The 23,323-nt window shown below is 47.4% G+C and overlaps 7 protein-coding genes across 7 annotated transcripts; 3 read left to right on the forward strand and 4 right to left on the reverse strand.

Annotated features, from left to right (window-relative positions):
- Positions 1-359: 359 nt before the first annotated feature.
- Positions 360-1,755, reverse strand: SERLADRAFT_474856 (uncharacterized protein; the record flags this gene model as incomplete). The annotated part of the gene is made up of 3 exons (XM_007321590.1): positions 360-1,107; positions 1,172-1,298; positions 1,363-1,755. One exon carries the CDS (start codon positions 945-947, stop codon positions 555-557), a length of 393 nt encoding a protein of 130 aa, XP_007321652.1.
- A 3,638-nt stretch (positions 1,756-5,393) lies between these two features.
- SERLADRAFT_397367 (uncharacterized protein) lies at positions 5,394-5,546 on the reverse strand (the record flags this gene model as incomplete). The annotated part of the gene is made up of 1 exon (XM_007321591.1): positions 5,394-5,546. The coding sequence occupies one exon, from the start codon at positions 5,544-5,546 to the stop codon at positions 5,394-5,396; it is 153 nt and encodes a 50-aa protein (XP_007321653.1).
- Positions 5,547-7,450: 1,904 nt separating this feature from the next.
- SERLADRAFT_441098 (uncharacterized protein) lies at positions 7,451-8,222 on the forward strand (the record flags this gene model as incomplete). Its single annotated transcript, XM_007321592.1, has 5 exons — positions 7,451-7,550; positions 7,631-7,738; positions 7,789-7,837; positions 7,900-7,976; positions 8,041-8,222. 5 exons carry the CDS (start codon positions 7,451-7,453, stop codon positions 8,220-8,222), a joined length of 516 nt encoding a protein of 171 aa, XP_007321654.1.
- A 235-nt stretch (positions 8,223-8,457) lies between these two features.
- SERLADRAFT_397369 (uncharacterized protein) lies at positions 8,458-8,610 on the forward strand (the record flags this gene model as incomplete). The annotated part of the gene is made up of 1 exon (XM_007321593.1): positions 8,458-8,610. A coding segment is annotated over one exon (153 nt), but the record flags the coding sequence as incomplete, so codon positions are not given.
- Positions 8,611-8,896: 286 nt separating this feature from the next.
- SERLADRAFT_474863 (uncharacterized protein) lies at positions 8,897-10,215 on the reverse strand (the record flags this gene model as incomplete). The annotated part of the gene is made up of 4 exons (XM_007321594.1): positions 8,897-9,362; positions 9,420-9,673; positions 9,730-9,877; positions 9,935-10,215. 4 exons carry the CDS (start codon positions 10,086-10,088, stop codon positions 9,124-9,126), a joined length of 795 nt encoding a protein of 264 aa, XP_007321656.1.
- A 159-nt stretch (positions 10,216-10,374) lies between these two features.
- SERLADRAFT_441100 (uncharacterized protein) lies at positions 10,375-11,048 on the reverse strand (the record flags this gene model as incomplete). Its single annotated transcript, XM_007321595.1, has 3 exons — positions 10,375-10,631; positions 10,673-10,824; positions 10,882-11,048. 3 exons carry the CDS (start codon positions 11,046-11,048, stop codon positions 10,375-10,377), a joined length of 576 nt encoding a protein of 191 aa, XP_007321657.1.
- Positions 11,049-11,112: 64 nt separating this feature from the next.
- Positions 11,113-23,147, forward strand: nps8 (putative nonribosomal peptide synthetase/polyketide synthase hybrid; the record flags this gene model as incomplete). Its single annotated transcript, XM_007321596.1, has 20 exons — positions 11,113-11,211; positions 11,370-11,531; positions 11,593-11,794; positions 11,854-12,046; positions 12,114-12,419; positions 12,469-12,640; positions 12,695-13,398; positions 13,457-14,425; positions 14,478-15,638; positions 15,692-15,798; positions 15,855-16,582; positions 16,642-16,837; positions 16,889-17,909; positions 17,965-18,395; positions 18,451-18,719; positions 18,777-20,525; positions 20,572-20,675; positions 20,733-21,980; positions 22,031-22,856; positions 22,915-23,147. The coding sequence occupies 20 exons, from the start codon at positions 11,113-11,115 to the stop codon at positions 22,978-22,980; spliced, it is 10,713 nt and encodes a 3,570-aa protein (XP_007321658.1).
- Positions 23,148-23,323: the final 176 nt, after the last annotated feature.

Here is a 23,323-nt window from a genome sequence, read left to right on the forward strand (position 1 = left end):
TCGTCTGACATCTAACGCTGATTCACTGATCGTCATCAGTCATCCGCCATGTCATTCTCAATCTTACAGTTCTACAGCCTGACAAAGAAGAAAAATATTTATAAAAGAGGATTCATGTACGTAGATTCAAGTACAGTGCTAATAGTACTGAATGTTTAGTGGCATACAGCGCTTATTTACAGGGGTGCAATCAACTTCATGTTGGTACTAGTGGCGCATACCGTAAAGCAAACCCTTTTCGACCTTCAAAAGCCAAAAAGACCTTTTACGATATTAGCACCGACCTTCGCTGTCATACTAAAGTCACACAGGTCTGACTATGGTAGCTTCCTTGATGGGTTCAACGCGCGAAGAAAAACAACACAATTCAAAAAATATCGCCCACTGACATGTCCTTCTCAATCATGACTGATCAACGTGGTACTACTTTGCGTACACAGTTACCATACATAAATGTCTAGCGTCCCTTACCCCTATTCTCTAACTCCTCCTCATTTCCCTGACAGATTTGTCAAACCCTCCGTCAACTTGAACCTCGAGGCAGACTTGGACGTTTAAGACTTAATTGCCAAGACTTTGGTGGAAGAACGACGCGATATGGCGAGATAGTGAGATCGTGAGGGGGGTGTGAGGAAGGAGTCGCAGCCCACTCCTAGGTTTGACGGATTTTCCAACCGCACCTCACCGCTGGACCCATCTGCCCTGCACCCCGATATTCCAGGTTGAAACAAAGCCGCAGCCCAGCCCCCGGCTCGAGATTCAGGCGCTTTGAGACAGTTCGACACTGCCTGCAAAATATCAGGCCCAGACGCTTTAACGTCAAAGATACGAAACGCCAATGAATATATTCTGTCATTGTCAAAAAGGAGACCGTTAAAAATCCCCAAAGTAGAGGGAAAGATCATCTCTACTATCCAACGGCAACCCAAATGTCTGCCATGATCCATGCATGATCATCATTAGAACGTACCTCAGTTGACAACAATAACGCCCCCTACTCAGTCTGTCCTCGCCTCACAGAATTTACTAGGAGAGTCTGGACGCAATAAGGTACAAGTACCTTGTGATAAATACAGAGATGTCAAACATGAACTTGTCAAATCACAGCTTGCTTCGAAAATCTGGTAGTGAGAAAAAAAAACCCCAACAACCCTCCGGTGAAATCACTCACCGAACCACCAGGTTGTCTCCATCAGAAGCTCATGTCGTGATCGTCCATCGTGCTGCATCGACCACTTTGTGCCCATCCGATAAAACCACTGTTGCGTCGTGTACAGGAACTTTGCATACAGGAAGGACTAGAGCTTAATATACTATAAACCGTTCCGTTGACACCATGTAAGGAGGGGGGGAAGGCTAACGTTTGATCCACTAATCGGTCTGTCTGGCACCTATTATGCTTTTGCTCGGATACCTTATCGATATCTTTAGTTGGAGTTGCTGTTCTGATAACGGAGAGTCCTCCAATAGACGGAGAGCACCATATGCATTATAAAAGGTCCTCTTCATCCATCATTGGCCATTGATCTCACCGATCTCATGTGGGCTATCGGAGAGGAAATGGTCCAATATTGAGTACGAGTACCAGGTCTAGAGCCTTGGGTAGCGATTATAGGTCTTCGTTTTTAATGATGAACGTGCCTCCGCCTCTCGTCACCTTGATGAAGTCGTGGACGCTATTGAAAATGAAGAAAGAATGAAGAAAGAGGCCAGTACCGAGATTTGGAACAGAGGCGAACTCCACAACTCTCCGTCAATGCATTATAGCCATCGCACATTGAGCACATGAAATATGTAGACTATCCTTGAAGTCACATTGTCAATCAAGCACGGAGCACCTGATCTCCCGGCTGCCAAGCTCTGCCAAGAGTACCCATGTTACGCGTACATCGTTGGAAAAATCACTCCATAGTGAACAAAGATGACGCTCGTACCAAGCTGGCATAACGTCCCTCACACCGCGTTGCATAGCACGGTCGAATGGGCATAGTAAATATTTTCCCGCATGATGCGGGAGATGCGGGACCTGGATGCTCCTGATGGCGGCGTATGTACAGCTCTTGTTTGAAGACGGAGGTCCAAATAAAACCCTGTGGTATGCATCCCGAGCTGTGAAAATCCAGACAAAAGCAGGGGGAAAATAAGTCGGGTAGCGTCATAGGCGAGGCGATCAATGAATCGTACCAGGTACGCACGATCGCACAAAGTTCAAGGAATAAACATTCCGCTTGTACGGTCTATAGTTGGTGCACATTTGTTTTCTCCATGGGCCCCGACTCTACTTCCGGGTTTCCAGCAGGCGCCAGACTGCCATTGGTCGTTTCTTTAGGGGCCCCCGAGGCCCGGCATGGATAACGGATCCCGGCGGGGATACCGGAAAACTGGATACCGGAAAACATGTCGGTCGTACGGATGATGATCAAGCAACGTCAAAAGCGATGTGATAAGTTGGCGGCGATAGTGATTTGGACCTTGCGTGTACTGATACAGAGAGCGAAGAGAACAATTACATTGAATGGGAGCTCGCAAAAATACCGGAGAAGGTTGAGTTTGCGAACACGATAGGAGAACCTGATATGCCAGTGCTTTTCTTATTTAGGTACAGCAGCAGTAGCGACGCCGTCGAAAGCCTCGTGACTTCTTTTTGTAACTCTAATCGTGAAAGTAAGTCAGTCCTGTAACTCCATTTACTTGTATCACGATGGCCAAGGTGCGATCAGCCCATCAGTATCACCCGAGAATCGTGACGGAACCTGAGAATCTGGACAGAAGGTTGTCACAGACGACGACAGTGAACCCTACTACCACATCGCACATCGAGAACTACTGCCTGATTCCGTCAGACTGAAGCTCCAAAGTGTGAAAGCTCGTTCAAAATAGACGCCGCTAAGCCTGACAGCCTGAGCAATACGGCTTACCATAAGTCAGTGCTACGACAATGGTACCCACACACCCATAATAAGAATAACACACAAAAAACACGAGGCCGTGTGCAGCTGTCTGCCATCGACTTGTCAAGTCACACGTCCACAGCTTGATGGTGACAGGCTCTCGGAGATTGATATGCTTAAGTGGATGGACCGCGAAATGACACCTTAGCTGGCTTGAATGGTACCGTCTACTTCGTAGCTGAAGTCTCGTTATCTGGTACCCCCCCTGGTCCAGACTGCCATAGGCCGTGCCAATCCGTAAGTCACAATTTTGACGAGCTATCGTGCGATCACCAAGCATGGAGATCAGTCCTCGCTTACTGGTGAGTAGGATCACGGGGTTCCGGACTTTTCTATTTGATATCTTGCCGTTACGATGCGAGTAGTTATCATCTTATCAATTGCTCGGTGCGATATCCTACCGAAATTCGAAAGGCAGTTTCACCGATAATGTCGCATAAACAGTATAGGAGACCGAAATTGCATGTGAGTATGGCTTGAACGGAGCTCAGGATCTAGCGTGAACTTTAGGCTGTAGATGGCAAAGCGCTGAATATATCAACGTTGGCGCCAGTCACAATAGATAGCCCAAGATTATAGGTCCATTGGAGTTTGAGCGTCAATAAATTTCAGGAATAGCTATGATTAAAAGCAAGCTCACAACATCTGGCCCCCTGGGCGTTCAATTTCGGGAGAACCCAAAAATCGCGGAATATGCCAGTGAATGAGGAGACTATTACAACGAGTAAGCGCGGAAAGTCACTAGTTGCAGTGATACAATCAATCATATGTAATGTCAAGTACGGACTGCAGTCTTGGTATGCATTACCATGTGGCATGCCCTCACTCTTGAGTCCTGGGCGCCTGAGGAACCGAGAAGAAACTATCGGGTGGGGCCATAGAACTATCAAATGGAAAAGTGTGAAAAATAGAGACGTAGCCACAGGGAGATCCTTAGATGCGAGGATACAGCATATAAACGAATGACGGACACAGAGTTCTACTTGAGGTACTCCGCTGATATGTACCATGTGATTTTTGCACCAAAGCGTCAATGTATTTCAAAGATGATCGGGCTTAGCCTTGGGGCATGACGGCTTAGTCGCGGAACTAGAGAAACTGGGCAAATGAAGGCTTACTTACTTAGAATAGGGTACCATTGACTATATATGCGCGCTTTAATCCTCCCGCATGTGTGGAATTAAATAGACATGCACTGGTATAGATGCAAACAACCACGACAATAGTGGGCTTCCAAGTCCGTGCTGACATGTGTGAAGAGATCTGTATAGCGTAATGGATTCTGCGATAGTGTCGTGGTGTCGGGATTCTGCCCTATAAGTCAGTATGACGCAGTAGACGAGGTTTACAGATGAATCTACCAAATGAAGAGGGTAGAGACCGTTAATCGGGAGTATTGAAATAGGGTGAACTTCTAGACTTCGATGAGCATTTTTGATTACAGTAGCGGAGATTCTCGAAGCAAGAACTAACACGTGTTGCCATCAACACCTTGAAAGGTAGAGCGCCCTTCGTAACATTGAAGCGCCCGTTCGGTTTGGTTCGAAAAAATCAGCATCGCAGTGGTAAGCATTCGACTTGTGAGCCATATCCTAATGACTCACATGGCTTAGCGAATAAAAGGTTTTTGTGAATGGTATTGGCGGACTGAGCTGTTTGCGCCAACAGCGGCTATACAAAACATGTTACTCTGTGGCTTGAACATTCTCCCATAGTACTGAAATATGTATGATACTTTGAGAGGGTAATATGCATCCCGATGAGTACATATAGAGCCACTCACACCAGTATTTGCTGTGCTATGTAGATGGTTCAGAAACTTGCCAATGATAGAAAAAGATTTGGATCATAGATTGTCTTATTCATGCAGACATTGGTCCGACTACGATGTCCTTTTGTCTTTTGTCTGCGGGACGAGAGCTATGACGAGCACCATGGCAGTCTGGGGTAAGAAGCGGCAACTCAAACTGAGTTCGCTGTCTTCCTGGATTACCACCTCAAGTTGCCGGTGAGTTTGAAACCTTATTACGTCCGACTCGGAGACCCGTTTCAGTTACCACTTTCACCGAATGATGTTTACACTGAAGCCCGAGTCGGAGCTGCTGTAACATGTCAATGCCAAACCAATCACACCTCCATCTTGCGATCATAGACGGAATCACTGTAAACACGAATGACTCCAGACTGACAAGAATCTTAGTAAAGGCGAAAGTGAGGGCTGTTACTACAGTGCGTTTGTGAATTACTATATTTTCAAATGAACACTCTGTGAAACGATCACGTATCCTTTGCACATCTTACTAGGGCTGTGTTTTCATTTCAATTGTCGATACATTCCTCGTTCTGCGTCGTTGAGCAAGGTTCTTCGCAGGTTTACAATGTAAACATTTCCCCTCATGAAGTTATGGCTATCTAACACCATCCAACGTTGTCCATTGGTTCTCAGGTTTTCCGCCCATGTTGTAAATGAAGTCGTTCGTCCATGAGCCTATTTGTTTTCCATGTCACTGTAAGATATTTTTCTGCGAACATTAACATGCCACACTTTGGCATGCACGTCGATTGGACTGCGGATGTGGAATAAGTCACCCACATCATATAATTCTAGTAAGCATCCCTTCCATCAGCAACAACATAACTTTGAAGGGTGCTCATTTGGTTATTATGCCAGGATGTCGATGAGGCGCAGTCGATTTTGCCTTTTTACCTCCAGCCTTGTACCAAGCCCAAGTTTAGCCGGCTACTTATATTCCCATCGACCATGCCAAACTCAAAAGTAGTCTCATACGATCATACCTCCAATAAGCAAATCTTTCAAGCAAAAATATATACAAAATGGTATGTCCCGATGCGTTTATCCCGGTAAGACACAGTCTATACTGGCTCTCGGCCTCTATCACGACCCCAGCTCTGACTTTCTCCCCCGTCAGGCTAGCTAAGGAGGATTCGTTCCACTGAATTTCAAGTATGGTCCACTTTTTTACTCGCCACAACAGCTACTCAAAATCAACTCATCAAAAATCGTTGCTCACCCTTCTATATTTCCAAATACGTTCTTCAACTCCTGACTCTTAGTTGCTATAGGGTATGTAACCGTCCCTGAAAACTGGAGACTCGAGCGTCTGATTAGGCGATAGACTCTTCTACGAGATTCAGACGTGAAGATAGGTGGTCTGTGATGTCTAATTAGTGAACACGAACTCTCAGCCGGTGATCTCTTATATTGCTTCTGAAGACTGAGGCAGTTCAGCCCACTCTTCTTCGCCAAACAACGTGAAGCTGTGCATAGCGGACCCAGTACGGTTAGAGAGGATTGATAGATCTTTGAATCGAAACCATGTTGGGCTCAAAGTCATTTCGATAGCGACTCATCTATGCACAACTTGACGATGCAACATCATGGGGTCTGTTCGCAGCGAAACTTGCCAAGCTCGGGTTACGTCTTGTACACTTTCCTTGTGCCCCTGATCAACGTATCACGAGGAGAAATCGAAACGTGAGTTACGTCCACACCGAAAGTCTAAAAGGCTACTAAATGCACTATCTAGGCAATTCTTGAACGTCATATCATTGTAGTTGGTTGTCGAAACCATTCACTGTACGAGGCCCGATCCTCTTTGCAGTAGTGAAGGATATACAGTCTGGTGCTGCTATTTTATTGAGGAGATCAACTGTCACAACAAGCATTAACATGCAAATTATCGATGACCTGGATATATTTGACGCACCCTTCGAGCGCCCAACACCGAGTATGAACAAAGGCGGAAATTACAACCGCTCCAAGATGAAACTTCATCAGACGGTGTTTATCCCGAAATGTGCTATTAGCTTTCATATAGGTCACACTTTTCTCCATCTTGATATCTAGTTATCGAGGACGAAATGTGAGTTTCCCATTAATGTGGGATACAGTGCTGGTCACCCTAGATGCCCTAAAATTGACCAAGAATAAGACTTTTCGGGTTCATGGCTAGGTTTGATTCAATGCCAAACTTTTTTTTTGAACAGATGGACAAGTAAATGCCACAATAAAACCAGTTAGAGTTGTTCGATAACAAAGAGTGATTTCACTATGGCATCGACCAATCTTCCCATTCTTCGAGAGGTGCTAAGTGCTAAATAGTAAGTTGTAGTTCTGTGTGGCATGACATCGGGGCGATGTAGGACGCCCGGAAAGGCATTTGCTGTAAATCGTACTGAACGCCAACGTGTGAACCAAAGCCTGAACCAGTTTATTTCAGTTCGCCTCGTCCCAAAGATGGCAGCGCCCCGAGAAATTTGATGCATCAAAATGGCATGACGAGTGATCGGATGCAGTATAGTGCAAAATACTCAGTTTCATGCGTTATCAATGTTGCGATGCTTATATTGTGAGCTTAAGGTCACGTATAGCCAACGATCGCGCTGTATCGGATACTTACAGGAATTTATTTCCTGGCTCTTCGGTTTTTCCAGTCAATTTTGACAAAACCCGGACTCCCGAGTGCATGTGCTGAACGATGACGCGTTTGCTGCGAGTCGATGGTGGTCGCGAAGGAGCCTGGTTACTGTTAGATGGAGGCAATAACGACGACGAGGCGCTATTCTTATCTGACATCGGTTCGCTGATGTAGATTTCGAGCAATGATTAACTGTGAGCCCGGAGGTCTTTTCAAATGGAGCTCGCTGAGACCTGAAAGAAAATACAAAGTCGATTGAAGAGCTCAGTTTCATGGCGTTTCAGACGGCGGATGCTGTCAACTGTCACATCAACGTAATCATCGCCATTCTTCACGCAAAGTCAAACGGTAAGCTGATTCTCCAGCAACACTCACAAGCACCTGCTCGCAACATTTAGCCTCGCAACGTGACCCACAATTGACAATTGTACCACTGAATTCAACGCGGTAAGAACGGATTTTTTTTCCTAGTCAGATATCAATACAGTGAGACGTGGTACTTACCGTAGCAATGAGATAACGGCCTACCATGTGGGTTTGATGCCACAATTCCCGAGGCCTGAGAGTGGGATGCGCGCAATTCGAGGTATGTCGTTGCCTATCCCGAAGTTAGATGATACAGTATGCCAAAAGAAATCATGAGGAATCAGCCGCCGCATCAGTGTGGATTGTTCACTTCTTCCGGGAAGCTCGCACCGGAGTTGGCGCCTTGAGGACACGCGCGCTTGCGCAAAGGTCATGCAAAGATAACTCGATGCGACGCCATTCCGATTCCGCATCCTATGTCAACATGTCAAATAGGCTGGCCAATGGTTGGGCATACCGAGGATAGGATCACGCCACTGCGGGAGTTGCGCTCCTAGGATTCTGGTACTGGGCCCATCACGCAGCACCAGATCGGCGGGCGACTCGGATAAGCGTGGGTTACCCTGATGAGTATGACCAGGGGCCCCAACGGATTGTCACTGGCAATGCTTTCAGTTACGTTGCTTTTGAACTTGAAAGGTGACATTCGTCAGGAAAGTCGTTTACCTTTGACGTTGACGTTGACCTACGTTAATTCAGTGCGACTGACCATGTGGTGTGATGTCGCAATTGTTATCCACATACGTTTTGACGTCGACTGTTCGAATTGTCGTCGCGTAACGTTGTACGACTCGGAGTACGCGACCTCCCTTATTTTGACAAATGTCATCGAGCCTGCCAGAGAGGATAATTGAACGCACCTTTTAGGCTAGGTCGAGTACCAAAGTACACTGACTAGTATGGTTAGTTTGGTCCGAGCGCTATTAGCAACAGCCCAAGCACATAAATATCCCAAGCGTAGCTGATTATCGAAGATCTGAAGCTGACCTCCTGTATGTCATGTCAGGTTTAGTGGCAAACCTGATTGCAGCATCACGGCATCTCCCACCGTAATAACGAAACAGTGGCAGCCTTGACAGAACTGAAAAACTCATAAAGTAACCGAGAGAAGTCGCCATATTAATACACTGGCAGGAGAACTTACGGAAAACTGAATTAGTTTTGAATTGCGAGAGCCATCAGGTGTATTTATTACAACGACCAAAAACAGGCTGTCAAGTCCCCGTCATTATTATGAACAAATATGTAGTCTTCTGTCGTGCAATCAGATATCCAAAAGAAAGTCCAACGTATGTATGCGGTATAATGTAACGTTTCTTCGGTTTTATCGTAAAATCCTCCGATCTATACTCGGCAGATGCTACTGGTTACGTAGGCAGTTCAGCTCTTGATGGAACAAGTCCAGGAGCAGCGAAGAGAACAACTGCTATCAGCTCTGTCAGGGCTGACAGAGGGTACCAGAGATCTTCGTTGTCTTGCTTTGTCAGGTCGTTTGAAGTGGCAGTAAAGAACGCCTCGCGAGCTACGAGAAGTAGAGATATGACGGCCAAAATGTACATGCCATGGGTGGATCCGAACCCTGCATTGACAGTTTTATAAGAGCCGTCTATAGAAAGACAAAGGGTAAATTTGGTAAGAATGGTGTTAGAAGAAAAATACGTACATGAAGACTCTGCTCTGATGAGCAACACTGTTTGGAAAGCAACAAGGATACTCAGGATAAGGAACAAGTACACAGCGACTTTGCGAAGGGTGGAGCCGGTGCTCATTGCGCTTGGCGAGTTTATCTGTGCGGCTTCAATGGCACCAGTTATGCCCACTGCTACGGCAGCCATCAGAACAATACGGAATAATGGACGTCTACGGGTAATTCGAGAGATGGGGCCATCTGGCAAAGGTGCATCGGAAAGTAATGCGCTATTGAAAGGATATTTTTTAGTAAAAGAAAATCATATATATAGTGAAAAACGAACCGGTCGAGGACGAGAGTGTATGCAGAGTACAGGAGACCGAAGAAACCGACATTATATATGACTTCAAACGTGATGAAGAGGCTCAGGTCGTTGCCGTCTTTAGGGACATCAGCCAGCATGGCTCGGATGATGAAAGCAGCGATCCGAACTGCATATTATTATGAGCACATCGTAGGCTGCCACAAAAAAAAACCAGGATACGCACGGGCACAGAAGAGAGACGTGACGATGTAGACATAGGTTGGACGACCGATTGCTTGCTTGATGAAGAAGAAGAACAAGGGGACGTAGAGGATGGCAAAGATTACGGCGCCAGCGACGGAATGGATACCACTTTCTCCTGCGATTGTTTCGGCCATGATGGTTGAGGGAGAGAGAGGGATGTGGTAGGGGGGAAAGGATTGTGAGACAGCTTAAAGGGCAGATCAACCGCACAAGAAGGGAAGCGAAAGGCGGATTGCGGGTTTATGACTGGAAGTTGTAGCGCCACACGCTGTCAAGCACTGCCCACTTTATTGTATTTTGGGACAATTGATGGAATCGGGGTTTTGATATTAGGGCAGAGACTGGCGAGAGCGTGTGATTACAAGGCAAGTCCTGTGCATAACAGTTTACGAACGGACGGCAGTGCCATTGTTACCGCGATTAGAGTGTCATGTCGCCATATAGGACTTGTTTCACTGTCTTGTTGTTCCATTCCAGAGGACCGACGATGTAAGACACCCACCAAAAGGCGCTGGAGGCTATGCTGGCCTCGACACGGAATATCGAGTGGCTGTCGGACTGCATAACGTTCGTCGTGTCGAACCGAGCGACCGGTGCGGTGCTTTGATGTCTCTTTGATGGCGCCTGATTGGCGAAATGGACGGGGATGAGCCGGTTCGCTTTCCATATGCGGTAACCTGCCATATGCGGTAAGTATAGTCGTGCAGATTGATAGCACCTCCACCACGCCTGTTGGGCAATTCCAACGCAACCGTTATGCTCTTCAACACCAATCCATCAAACGTTTTACTCCGTCGTTTGGATGCACTTAGATCTCTACAATCTCCGTGATTATCTATTAGGCACTTCCTGACAGGCAGTGCATGGCGTCTGGCATTCGTTCATGAGCATTGAAAAAGAGACGATCTCCGGGCCTTCGTTAGCAACATAGCCTTCAAAGTATTCAAAAACTGAGTGTAGAGGCAGTCACCGAACTCATCTCCCCAAAATCCAGTCGAGCTGCGAGGTCCGCACATAATTTTAGTCAACCGCTTCTTTTCGTTCTTCTCCCTATCGAACTCATAAGTCGAGCTCCACGACTCTCGATAAACCATCGTCTTCTTGCTAATCTTAAGTTTTATCAACGCATAACGCTCTCCTCTCTTGGCATCCTTCATCATGTCTGCTGAAGTGCCGGTCGCGATCATCGGTATCGGTGGCAAGTTTCCCGGAGGGTCGGATACTCCAGCTATGTTCTACGAATTCCTTCGCAATAAGGTATGTCAATCCTGTCTATCTTATCTATCGACGCATTCAGGTGGTAATGTTTGTATCCTTAGGGTGATGGAATGATAGAACCCCCCTCGGATCGTTGGATTCACGCCGAGTGGATGGGCATGTACTATATATCATCCACCCTATAAATGTTCTAACAGCTTTCCATAGGTGGTAAGGATGAGCCCGGAAAGTATCATTGCACGAAAGGTGGTTTCATCAATGGCATCGACCAATTTGATGCTCTAGAATTTGGTATCTCTGCGAAGGAAGCTCAGCATCTCGACCCAGCTATTCGTTTGACACTGGAGGCCGCTCACGATGTGCGTTTTTTTTTGGCGACTTCTCAATCCAAAACTAACCCTCATCATATCACGTGTAAAGGCCCTACAGGACTCGGGGATCGATTATCGAGGGTCAAAGACTGGTGTATTCTTTGGCAATCTACTGACGACTACTGACGAACTTGACGACGATCGTTATGAAATGAACAACTACAATGGTGTTGGAAAATGTGTTTCCATTCGAGCAAACCGTATTTCTTTCACATTCGACTTGCGAGGACCATCTTTGACGGTTGACACCGGTGAGTGCTCAACGATATTGACATGAAAGGCATTTTATAATATACATCTCGATTTCTAGCATGCTCTGCATCTGCTACCGCCATGCATCTCGCCTTAAGTGCCGTCAAGCTCGGAGACTGTGACCAAGCTCTAGTTGTCGGTGCCAACACTATGATAAGCCCCGAACATACCGTATCTTTCTCGAAACTAGGTGTCCTGTCACCTACCGGCTCTTCCAAATCTTTTGATGCGGATGCTGACGGTTACGCAAGGTACATAAACTTGCTCATTATTGAGAATAATCGCTTTCCAAATTCTGAACCCTTTTCTTTCGTGTAGAGCTGAAGCTGTTGCTGCTGTCCTTATCAAACGTTTAGATCATGTGAAACGTGACGGAGACTCAGCTTATGCTGTTCTCACTGGCAGTGCTATCAATGCCAATGGTAAGGGAAAGAGTTTGACGATGCCGGAAGGAGCCATGCAAGCAGAGACCATCAAAGGTGCCTACGCAACTGCTAAGCGCAATCCAGCCGAGGCATTCTACGTAGAACTGCATGCCACGGGGACGAAAGTCGGTGACCCTATTGAGACCAATGGTGCCGGTACCGTGTTCTCGAAGGAACGTTCCGATAGCAATCTTTTGAGGTATGTAGATAGCTGATGATACTTAGCTTATTCTAAACCGTCTATGCAGAGTCGGAAGTATCAAGAGTAATATTGGACATGCTGAGGGCTGCAGTTTCCTGGCCAGTCTGGTGAAGGTTTCGTTAATGTTGCACCACAAGGAGATTATCCCCAACATCCGTTTCAACAAGGCAAATCCGAAGATTGACTTCGTCTCTGGCAAGATGAAGGTGCAAACAGAGGTAATATTATATGTTTGTAGTTTTAAGTTGCAGTCACTCACCCTCTCGTTATAGCTTGAGAAGATTACCCCAGCGATGGCAGCTAAGGATGGTAAATGGGTCACTTCCATATCGTCTTATGGTGTTGGAGGTTCCAACGCACATATCGTGCTCGAATCGTTTGATAGTGTGCAGGATCATGTGCAAGCGACGACAGCGACGATAGCTACTGTCCCGAAGCCTCTCTATCTATTTTCAATTGGTACACTCACAGAGACATCGCTCGCTCGCTGGAAGGAAACACTTACCACTTCTTTTGGCGACGTTACTGACGACAAGACTCTGCGCTCCCTCTCACGCGACTTGGGCCGTCAAACTCGTGCTTACCCTGCGCGTGCCTTTGCTGTCGCCCCATCACTCAACGCTGACGCCAAATTCTCCAAGCCTGTGTTGACCAACAGCAACTCGAGTCCCAAGCTCTGCCTCGTTTTCTCTGGACAGGGTCCTCAGCATATATTCATGGGTCGCCAACTCGCCGAGAGCTATCCAGCTTTCTTGGAGGCTGTTCAGCTGAACGATAGTATCCTTGTGAACAAGTATAAGCAGGAGTCCATGCTTGAGCGCACTGGACTTTTCATTCCAGGTGTAGAGGCAAAACTTGCTGCGAATGGTGTGTGGCCGGTGCGAGAAGTTGTTCTCTCCCTCGTCTTCGTCCAAATGGCACTCGTCGACTTGATTAGGAGCCTTGGAATCGAATACGAGTTCGTTGTGGGTCACAGGTAACGTTATTTAAATGTTATTGCTTTACATAGTCGCTAATGATCCATCCCTGCTAAGTATTGGTGAAATTGCTATGGGCTACGCATCTGGCCATTACAATCGCGAGATGGCGATTGGTATCGCTGTTGCTCGTTCAGCTGCCATGACCAAGGCTGAAGGTAACGGTGCCATGGTTGCCCTTGGTGTGGGCGTGCAGAAAGCAAAGACCATGATGCGCAAGGTCCTTTCCAAGGCAAAGGCAACTAGTGGTCTATGGATTGCCGGCATCAACTCTCCTCAGGCTGTTACGGTCGCAGGTACTCACGAGCTCATTGACGCAATGGTTGAGCTTGCCAACGATCCGGACGCGAAAGTCTTTGCAGCCAAATTGCGTGTTGGATGCGCGTTCCACACCCCCCTTATGGAGCCTCAGGAGGAGCTGTTCAAGTCCCTGATGCAGGAACCTCTAGGACAAGGCACCAAGAAACCCATCGCGCGAGTGTTGTCCACCACTGACGGCAAGTGGTTGGACCGTGATCTCGACATCAACTACTGTTGGGATAACATTCGTCGTCCTGTACTTTTCGGTACTGCTATGAACAAGATCATCAACGATCACGGAGCCGAGGGTCTCTTGTTCCTTGAGATTGCACCCCACCCTGTTTTGAAAGCCTATATTGAGCAATGTGGTGGAGAGCCCGTTAGCTTGATTCGTCGCCCCAACCCCAAGGTCCCAGCGCAGAACACTGGCGAGCACTACCAGTTTTTAGAGGGTGTCGGCAATTTGCTTGCTTCTGGCTTCAAGAGAGTCGACTTTGATAAACTCTGCGCTTCCCCCGATGGCCAGAATGACTTTGTTAAGCCCAAGCTTCCGAACTATCCTTACAACAAGTCTTACTGCTGGGCTGAGTCTGCTGGCGAACGCTCTCGCCGACTACGCGAGAAGCCTCGACCCATCGCCACCCCCCACTTCCGCATCAACGTCGACAGTCATCCTGATCTGACTGGTCACATCGTATTTGACGCCGTTTTGTTCCCCGCCTCTGGGTAAGTTCGCTTGAGATCTTTGAATATTCCAAGTCCTAATTCATGTTTGCAGATATGTGGAGAGTATTTTGGAGAACGGAGCCATGGTTGCTTCTGATGTCGCGATCCACAAGCCACTCGTCCTCAATGGCTCAGGTAGTTTCCCGGGACATGCCGGATGTGTCATCGATGGTGACAAATGGCAGTTCCGTGCCTCTACTAACGGCGAGTTCGACAATGGCGAGATCATCCTCGACGCTGTCTATGCTAGTGGCACTTTCTCTCGCGTCAATCCCGCTTATGACGAAAATGCACCCCTTATGTTCGACGTTCAGTCCAAGCTTGCGCTTTCCCAAGGTTCTGTCACTGGAAACGAGTTCTATGAAGCCATCCCGTCTGCATACCGCTACCAAGACCACTTCAGGAACTATTTGAAGGTTGTGCACGAAGTTGCGGATGAGAGCAGTTGGGGCGGCAAGGCCTACTTAACACGACTTGAAGTGCCTGAAGGCACACCAGATGTATTTGGCAGCGGATATGTTATCCATCCAGGTATTCTCGACAGCATCACGCAGTGTGGTCTTGCTATGTTCATCAACATGGATACCAAACTCTTCGATTTCAATGGCGTTTTCCTACCTGTGAAGATCGATGCATTGCGCAGATGGGACAGTCGTGATGCGCCTGACCTAGACTCGGAGATTAGGAAGGGTATCTGGACTTACTTCACTGGGCGAACTTGGGCTCCTGGTGGACCATTCAAATCTGATTATGTTATCACCAATTCGGAAGGTCGCGTCTTGTTTACGATCGAGGGCTTCGAGATTGCTCGTGCGCCAGATGCTGAACCTATCCCCATCACCGATAGCAGCGTCGAAGAGCGTCTGACAACTACTTGGCAGTCGCAGAATTTCCCTTCGACGTCACTTTCTCTTCCTTCTGGGAGCTCTTTACGCTCAACCTTCGACACTTTGGTCAAGAATGCTGCTGTTGCTGGCCGTAAGGTGGTGAGAGTGTTGGACTTGGACCCCACACCTGCCATGGCGAAGGGCCTCGATGCTTCGTTGGCATCTCTTTTTGAGGATTCTGACTTGCTGGTCGAATACTTCTGTGGTGCTGCATCCCCAGAAGAAGCTGATGCTAAGACATCCGAGCTGAAATATACGCATGCGCGGTCCATGGTGGTGGATTCTTGGACATTGAAAGATGATGCAGCTGTTTCTACATTTGCTAGGTTAGTATTGTTGAAATCAACCACTTCATAGTCCCGCTGATAAGTTATTATAGCTTCGATATTGTGCTGCATTCCGTGGATCTTTCAGCAGTTCCTGTCGATATCACGCAATTGACGAACTTCCTGGTGCCTTCAGGAATCGTCCTCTTTTTGGTTTCTGGTGATTAGTTCTATATTATAACATCCAATCTTGAAGTGCTGATAGACGTTTTACAGATTCGCAGTCAGTTTCTGAAGACCCAAGTTCTCAACGGATGACCCTCCCCTCACTGGCGGCGCAGCTTCGTTCACTCTTTGGTGTTGATGCAGAAGTATCCCAGCTAACTGATGGAAATGCCCTCATCGTGGTCCGTATATTTGGGGCCACTCTCTCGGTCCCAGCAGGTCCTTTCAGGAGTGTCATCATCCATCCATTTGTACACGGCCAAGAGGGAGAACTTGTTGAAATTGCTAAGAATGTTGGTGCCGACTCCGAAGTGTGGATTACTGGAAACGACGATGCAGCAGGTATTGGAGCTTTGGGCATCGCGTCTTGTTTGATCGCCGAATCTCCGGAGTTCATCGTTCGTTCGGTGTTGTTTGAAGACCACTCGCTGAGCGACGCGGCAAGGGAGAAGATCATCCACGACTTGCGTCGCAATTCTCTTTTGCTTGAGCAGCACTTGAAGATATCTCGTAATGGTGATGTGTTTGTGCGCAGGCTCGTGAATGGTTCGGTGGCGGTCAAGGATACGATTATTCCTGCAAGTGGATTGTCAACTCATGCAGGTGCCACAACCACCGTTGCTGCGCACTTCCCTCCTAGTCTCGGAGAGACTCAAGTCGAAGTTCAAGTCGAAGTTCTCGGAGCAGAAAGTCTATCAATCGAAAAACCACTCCTCACATTCGTGGGCTCTATCAAAACCGTGGGTTCGTCCGTCAAGAGTCTCGACATTAACACGAAGGTAAAGATTCGATCCTCAAAGTCTAGTAATCTGTTATGTTAATAAGGATATACTCATAGGTTATTGGAGTTGCTCGGCATACTCCTGTCGATGTTATTGTTGCAGATGAAGACGCCATAGTTCAACTTCCAGTTGGCGTTGCGGTCAACGATGCAGCTGCTTTACCATCTACATTCCTCGGTTCTTGGATGGGTCTCATCCAACTTGCCCGGATTTCACAGTCTTCTGCTGTATTGATCCATGATGCTGCCTCCAGTAAGTTTTATTTCTGTCATTATTGACCTGGTGTCTGATCCACTTTACTAGGTGCTGGCTATAGTGCTGTGCAGCTGTGCCAACGATTCGGCGGGAAGATGCTGTGCACTGTTTCTTCAACAGCAGAAGCGCAATATCTGTCTTCGGAGTTGAACTTGTCAAAGGATTCTATCATCATTATCGACGACTTCTCTGCAGCTCCTTCTAAATGGCTGCATAACCACGAGGTCTCAGCCTTTGATGTCATCTTTAACTCGCATGGAAAGCCTGCATTTGGGAAGGGAGTTGAATACTTATCACCGTTTGGTTGCTATATCCATGTTCAAGCGAATGATCAAGACACCGTGAAGCTGCCGCTTGGCGCACCATCCACGCACATTCTTCAGGTCAACAAGCTTGCTGAAGCTTCCCCCCGTAAAATCGCTCCTTTGGTGACTGCTATTCTCGCTGTCCATGCGTCTCAGCCCTTCAAAATACGCTCGCAGTCTGTCACTATGGATAATGCACGCGAGGCTGAAACGGGGGGAAACCTTGGTTCTTTAGTGATGGCTGTCGAGAAACCACGGTCAGTTCGTATCGATCCTACTGGCCAGCTTTTCGATCCACGCAAGAGTTATATCTTGGTTGGTGGTTGTAGCGAGCTTGGTGTCCGTATCACAGAATGGATGGCAATTCATGGAGCTCGCCATATCTTCCTTTCAAGTCGCCGAGGTCTAGGAGGTCTCACGAAAGTAGACAATCTCTATATCCACTACCTTCGCCAGACCGGTGTTCAGGTCGAAGTTATCGCATCTGACGCTGTAAACAAAGAGCACACTGCAGCGTTGATTGAGACTGCAAAGAAGGCAGGTCCAATTGGTGGTATTTTCCTCATGACGGTCGTCCTTCGTGATGCCAAGTTCACGAATTTGACGCAACAATCTTTCGATGACGTTTATCGATCCAAGGTGGATGCCCTTAATACTCTCCTTAGCTGTGTCGACTCAGCTTCTCTGGACTTCCTTCTCCTTTTCTCCACGATTGGGTCTGTCTTCGGAAATGCAGGACAAGCAGCATACTGCGCCTCACAGCTGTTAGTTGATCCAGATCTGCCCTCTTCGCATTTTTACTGATTATGTGCCTATTAGCTATCTTGATCGTATCGCTGACGTGATCCCTAACACGATTTCTATGTCGTTCCCTCCTATCACAGACTCAGGTATCTTCAAACGGCTCGTCCTTGCTACGAAAGGTCGCGCAAACACAGCTGCGTTAACGAGGACCGGCATGACCACCGCCCAAGTCTGCAACTTCATTGGTGATTCTTTGATTCGGCGCATTGCACACTACGTTCCAATGTTGGCGATCGGGGATGTTCCAGACACATTCTCTACCTGCGAACCTCTCCTGTATGGGCATCTATTACCAAATAAGTTCCTTGTATCGAACGCTGCAGGAGGCAAGGATGGAGATGTCGCGGAGTCTCCTGCAACATTACTTGCTACACTCTTGAGCATGGAGGCGGACCAAATCACGGACAATGCTCTAATCACCAGCTTTGGCTTGGATTCGCTAGGAGGTAATGACACCTTCATCTCTACGTATATTGTTAGTAACTTTCTGTCATTCCACAGCCACTCGTTACAGCAATCAGCTTAAAACTCGCTTTAATATCCAAGTCAGCCAGATTGAATTGCTGGGTTCTATGACTATCGGAGCATTGAATGAGATGGTTGCTAAAGTAGGTGTACAAGCAAGCGGAGATGATGCAGGGTTTGCTCTCGATGACGGTTCTTCCAAATATGGTGAACCTCTGGTACCAATTCTGAATGACCGCCTTGCCTATGATGAACCTTACACTACCGATGCTTCTCCTCATCAATACCGAATCTGGCTTGCTCAGGTGCGATCTTGGCTTCATCTAAACCATGCATCTTAACTAACTATCAATCATTTTTAGCGCGAATATGATAACGCTCGCAAGCGGTCGGTCAGCAAAATCGACTCGAACATGTCACGCTACGGTGCAACTCAATGGGATACTCACGAAGGCTATTTCGTTACGATATACTCCGAAACATCAATTGACGTTGATCGTATGACCGAAGCATTCCAGGAGGTCGTGCAGCGGCACGGTGCTCTGCGAACTGCTTTCACCTGGAATGAAGAGCTTGGAAAGTTGGAGCAGACTATTTACCCATCGGTCGACTTCCAGGCGTCGCTCATCGACCTATCTAATGAGTCAGACGCTACTGCTAAAGCCTACGAGATGAGCTTAGCCATGAACAACGAACCCAATTTCAAACTCGATAAACTACCTCTCTTAACTGCCACGATGTTCGACCTTGGTGGCGGTGACTGGGCATTCAATGTCGTCATTCACCATATTATCATTGATGAAGCTTCTTTGGGCGTTTTCTTCTACGAGTTGTTTGGTTTGTACTTGAATGGCCCCGGAAGCCTTCCAGATGTCAGCATCCACTACTCTGACTTCAGTGACTGGCTCGGCAAGACATCTGAACGTCGTGCAGAGTTACGAGACGAGCAGCTCAAATTCTGGGCCAACAATCTGCAAGATATTCAACCTCTGCACCTCACACTCGCTACACCCTCTGACAAGGAGTTGGCTCCCATTACTCAGATTGAAGCTAAGGTCGGCATAGGCGCTCTCGAGCAGTACCACAAGGTTATCAATGAAACGAGTGCAACACCCTTCGCCGGTTTCTTCGCAGCGTACAACATCCTGCTCCACAAATACTCTGCTCAGTCTTCCTTCGTAGTGGGTACTGCTGTCACTCAAAGGAACCTCGCTATGTTGTCCAACGTAATTGGCTTCTTCGCCAATATGCTTCCTATCAAGACCGACATAGATGAAGATCAGACGTTCTCGGAATACCTGGTCAAATTCAAGGACTCTTTGATCGCGTGTCTCTCTAATGGTGAGGTGACATATGAGGACATTGTTGGCCAGGGCAAAGCTTCTGCTCATGGGCGTGGCTACTTCAAGCACCTCTTCGCACCGGGTGGAATGAATATGGAAACGATCTCTCAACTTGAGATGAACCATCTAAAGCCCAGAGCCACTTTGCCTCTTCCCAACGGCGAAGAGCAATACGAGTTCTTGCTCACTGTACATGCTAAAGCCGGCCACGTTGTGCTTCGCTTCGATAACCACTTGTACTCAGAGGATGCTGCACGTCAATTCTTGGATGCCTACATTGCTCTAATCGAAACCCTGGGCCGTGATGCGCACGTGAAGATCCGCGACATATCTGCTGTTAGTGAACGCGAACACGAACGACTAGTCAAGGAGCTTTCATCTGCAAATGAATCATCCGTGCGGGAGACCACTGTTCATCAACTCGTGGAGGAACAGGCTCAGCGTACTCCACGTTTCACTGCAGTAGAGTTTGAGGGTGAATCATTGACATACGCAGAGTTGAATACCAAGGCCAATCGCATTGCCAAATCGCTTATTCAACAGGGTGTCAATAATGGGGATATCGTTGCATTATGCTTCGACCGTGGTATTCACCAAATCTTGGCCATCTTGGCAGTTCTGAAGGCAGGCGGTACCTTTGTTCCTCTGGATCCTGATGACCCCACTTTACGCAAGGAGCTCATGATCGCGGAATGTAAAGCGAAGGTTCTGTTGACTACCTCAAATCACTCTCGTGTATTCGAGAAGAGTCTCGCTTCAAAAGTTTTGGTGAGTAAACTTGATGATGTGATTTCGTTTACTTATCGCCTGCTAGATTGCTTATATCGACGATCCGAGCTACGAGAAGCGCCTCAGTCGCTTCGATGGAGGAAACTTCGTTGTCGATGGGCTGACGCCTTCGAGTCTTGCTTATATTATGTAAGTTGTATTGATTTGAGATGTCCTGCGCATCGTGCATCTAACTTTTTCAAACAGGTTCACGAGTGGCAGTACGGGCAAACCAAAAGGTGTCATGATCGAACATAGATCAATTTCGAACTTGGTACAACATTCAAGCGTCTATGGCTTCCAACAGGGCGTTCGCGTGATGTCTTCCCTTGCCTACACCTTTGATCCGTTTGTTGTCGATGTTTTTGGTACACTTGCACATGGTGCTACGCTAGTCACCGGACGCAAGGAGCTCGTGCTTGGTGACATTCCTAAGGCTATCAAGTCTCTGCGTATCAGCGTGCTTCATGTAACGCCCAGTATCCTGGCTGTCGTCCCCGTGGAAGAATATTCTACCCTCGAAACTATCGTAGTTGCAGGAGAGGCGTTGGGCAAGAAGCTGGTCGAAGATTGGTCGAACATGGTCACCTTGAGGAATATGTATGGCCCAACTGAAGCTTCAGTCGACTGTATTTCTTGCCACGTCACATCTTCATCCCTCACTGGAGTTATCGGTCGCCCTCTTCCCAACAACCGCATTTACATCCTCGATAAGCAGCTTCGACCTACCCCCATTGGTGTGGAAGGTGAACTTTACATCGGCGGTATTCAACTGGCTCGTGGCTATCTGAACCAGCCAGAGCTTACAGCTAGTAGTTTCATCCAAAATCCTTTTGTGAATGGAGATCGTCTGTACAAGTCCGGTGACATTGCTCTTTACCGCTCTGACGGCAACATCGAATACTGTGGTCGCGAGGATCGCCAGATCAAGCTTAGAGGACAACGTATTGAGCTCGGAGAAATTGAAGATGTCATCCACAAGTACCCCGGTGTACAAAGAGGCGCTGTCGTCATCCGAAGCGTACAGGATGCTCCTGCCATAGTAGCATTCGTCGAATTCAAGCAAGAGGCACAAGAGAATTTGGAGGACGAGAAGGAAGGATTGAAACTCTTCGTCTCTGAGAGACTACCTCGATTCATGTATCCTTCTCTCATCGCTGCCCTCCCTCAACTTCCTGCATCTCGTAGTGGCAAGATCGATCGTAATGCACTCAAGCAAATGGATCTCAAAGCATTCGCTCCAGATCTTTCCAGCGAGATGGGCCTGCCGCAATCTGATGTCGAGGTCGAGCTTATGTCCATATTCTGCAAGACATTGAAAGTAGACACTGGAAGCTTCGGTGTCACTCACGATTTATTTGCTGTTGGTTTGAACTCGTTAATGGCTGTACAGGCGGCTGGTGTAGTTTCGAAGACTTTCAATGTCCACATTGGTCTTAACAATATCTATTTGAGGTACGCGTTTATTATATTGATAGGGAAATTTTTTTGACTTGACTTTTCAGACCGACGATTCGAGAACTTGCTACGCTTGTGATCGATGCGATGGGTCAAGACAGTCGTGCAATTATGGAGGCTGAAGACGCTGATGCGGACTTCCTCATTGAATTCCTGCCTATCAAGAAGAAGGGTATTCAACCACGTGTCTTTATCGTTCACGATATCACTGGTATGGCCACACCGTTCATGCGCCTGGGTGCATTCATGCCAAACGAAATGTACGCTATCGGAGATCGCCATTTCGGATCCTCAGACGGTTTCGGGAGTGTTGAATCTATGGCAGACCACTACATTACGCTCATCAAGAGTGTGCAGACTGAAGGACCCTATATCATTTCCGGGTACTCTTACGGTGGAGCTGTCGCACTGTGCATGGCCACAAAGATGATGAAGGCCGGCGATGAAGTTGCCCATCTTATTCTCTTTGACCCCATTTTTATCCCGGCTTCTGAGCGTCAGAGCTTGAAGTCGACTGATTGGACGCAACGCTCCATTGATCGTATTTCTTCCAACTTCCCTGACATCGGTGAGAAGTGGAAGAACAAGCTGCGCACTGAAATCCGGAAGAACTTGGACTCCATGTTCGACTACGAACCTGAACACTATAGTGGAGCCACTACACTTGTCGTACCAAAAGATCGATCATGGTACCGCAGTGGTCACGCAAGTGACTTCGATACCGGTACTGATGACCACAACGGATGGGACTATCGCATTAAGAATTTGGACATGAAGGTCGCCGCAGGTTCGCATGACACGATGTTCACTCCTGCGCACGTGAAAGTGCTTGCTGGTGTAGTGAAAGATATTCTGGCTGCGGTTCCTGGTCTTGTAAGTCCATAGTCTCTTTTTCTGCGATATCTTCTTAGTTGTGTTTCTTCTATCGTAGCCTGCAGCACCACCACCCACAACGAAAACGAAGAAGGTTCCATCTACTAAACCCGCATCTTCATAAATGTTACGCTGCTATTCACATAGAATAACCACTATCCGTTTCTCATTAACTTATTCTGGGGCCAAAAAAAGGCTGTAAGGCTGTAAAATAAAGCAATAATTATATGTATTCATTACACGTTGGCACTGTTACACCTACTTGCATAATATAAATTCTTTTATCTGTCTCGGCGGCGTTGACCTTGTTCAAAGTTTCAGTGTGACAAGGCGCGATAAGTGATCACGCGTTTGGTCACGCGTTCTCTAATTTACCACGTCTGTGGCACGCGTTTTTTTACCTTTCTTTCCCACTAACAATCGCCTTCGAGGTTTTGTCTAGACATTCACTATGACTCGTAACAATA

Source organism: Serpula lacrymans (assembly GCF_000218685.1).
Source record: "Serpula lacrymans var. lacrymans S7.9 unplaced genomic scaffold SERLAscaffold_11, whole genome shotgun sequence".
Taxonomy (NCBI): domain Eukaryota; kingdom Fungi; phylum Basidiomycota; class Agaricomycetes; order Boletales; family Serpulaceae; genus Serpula; species Serpula lacrymans.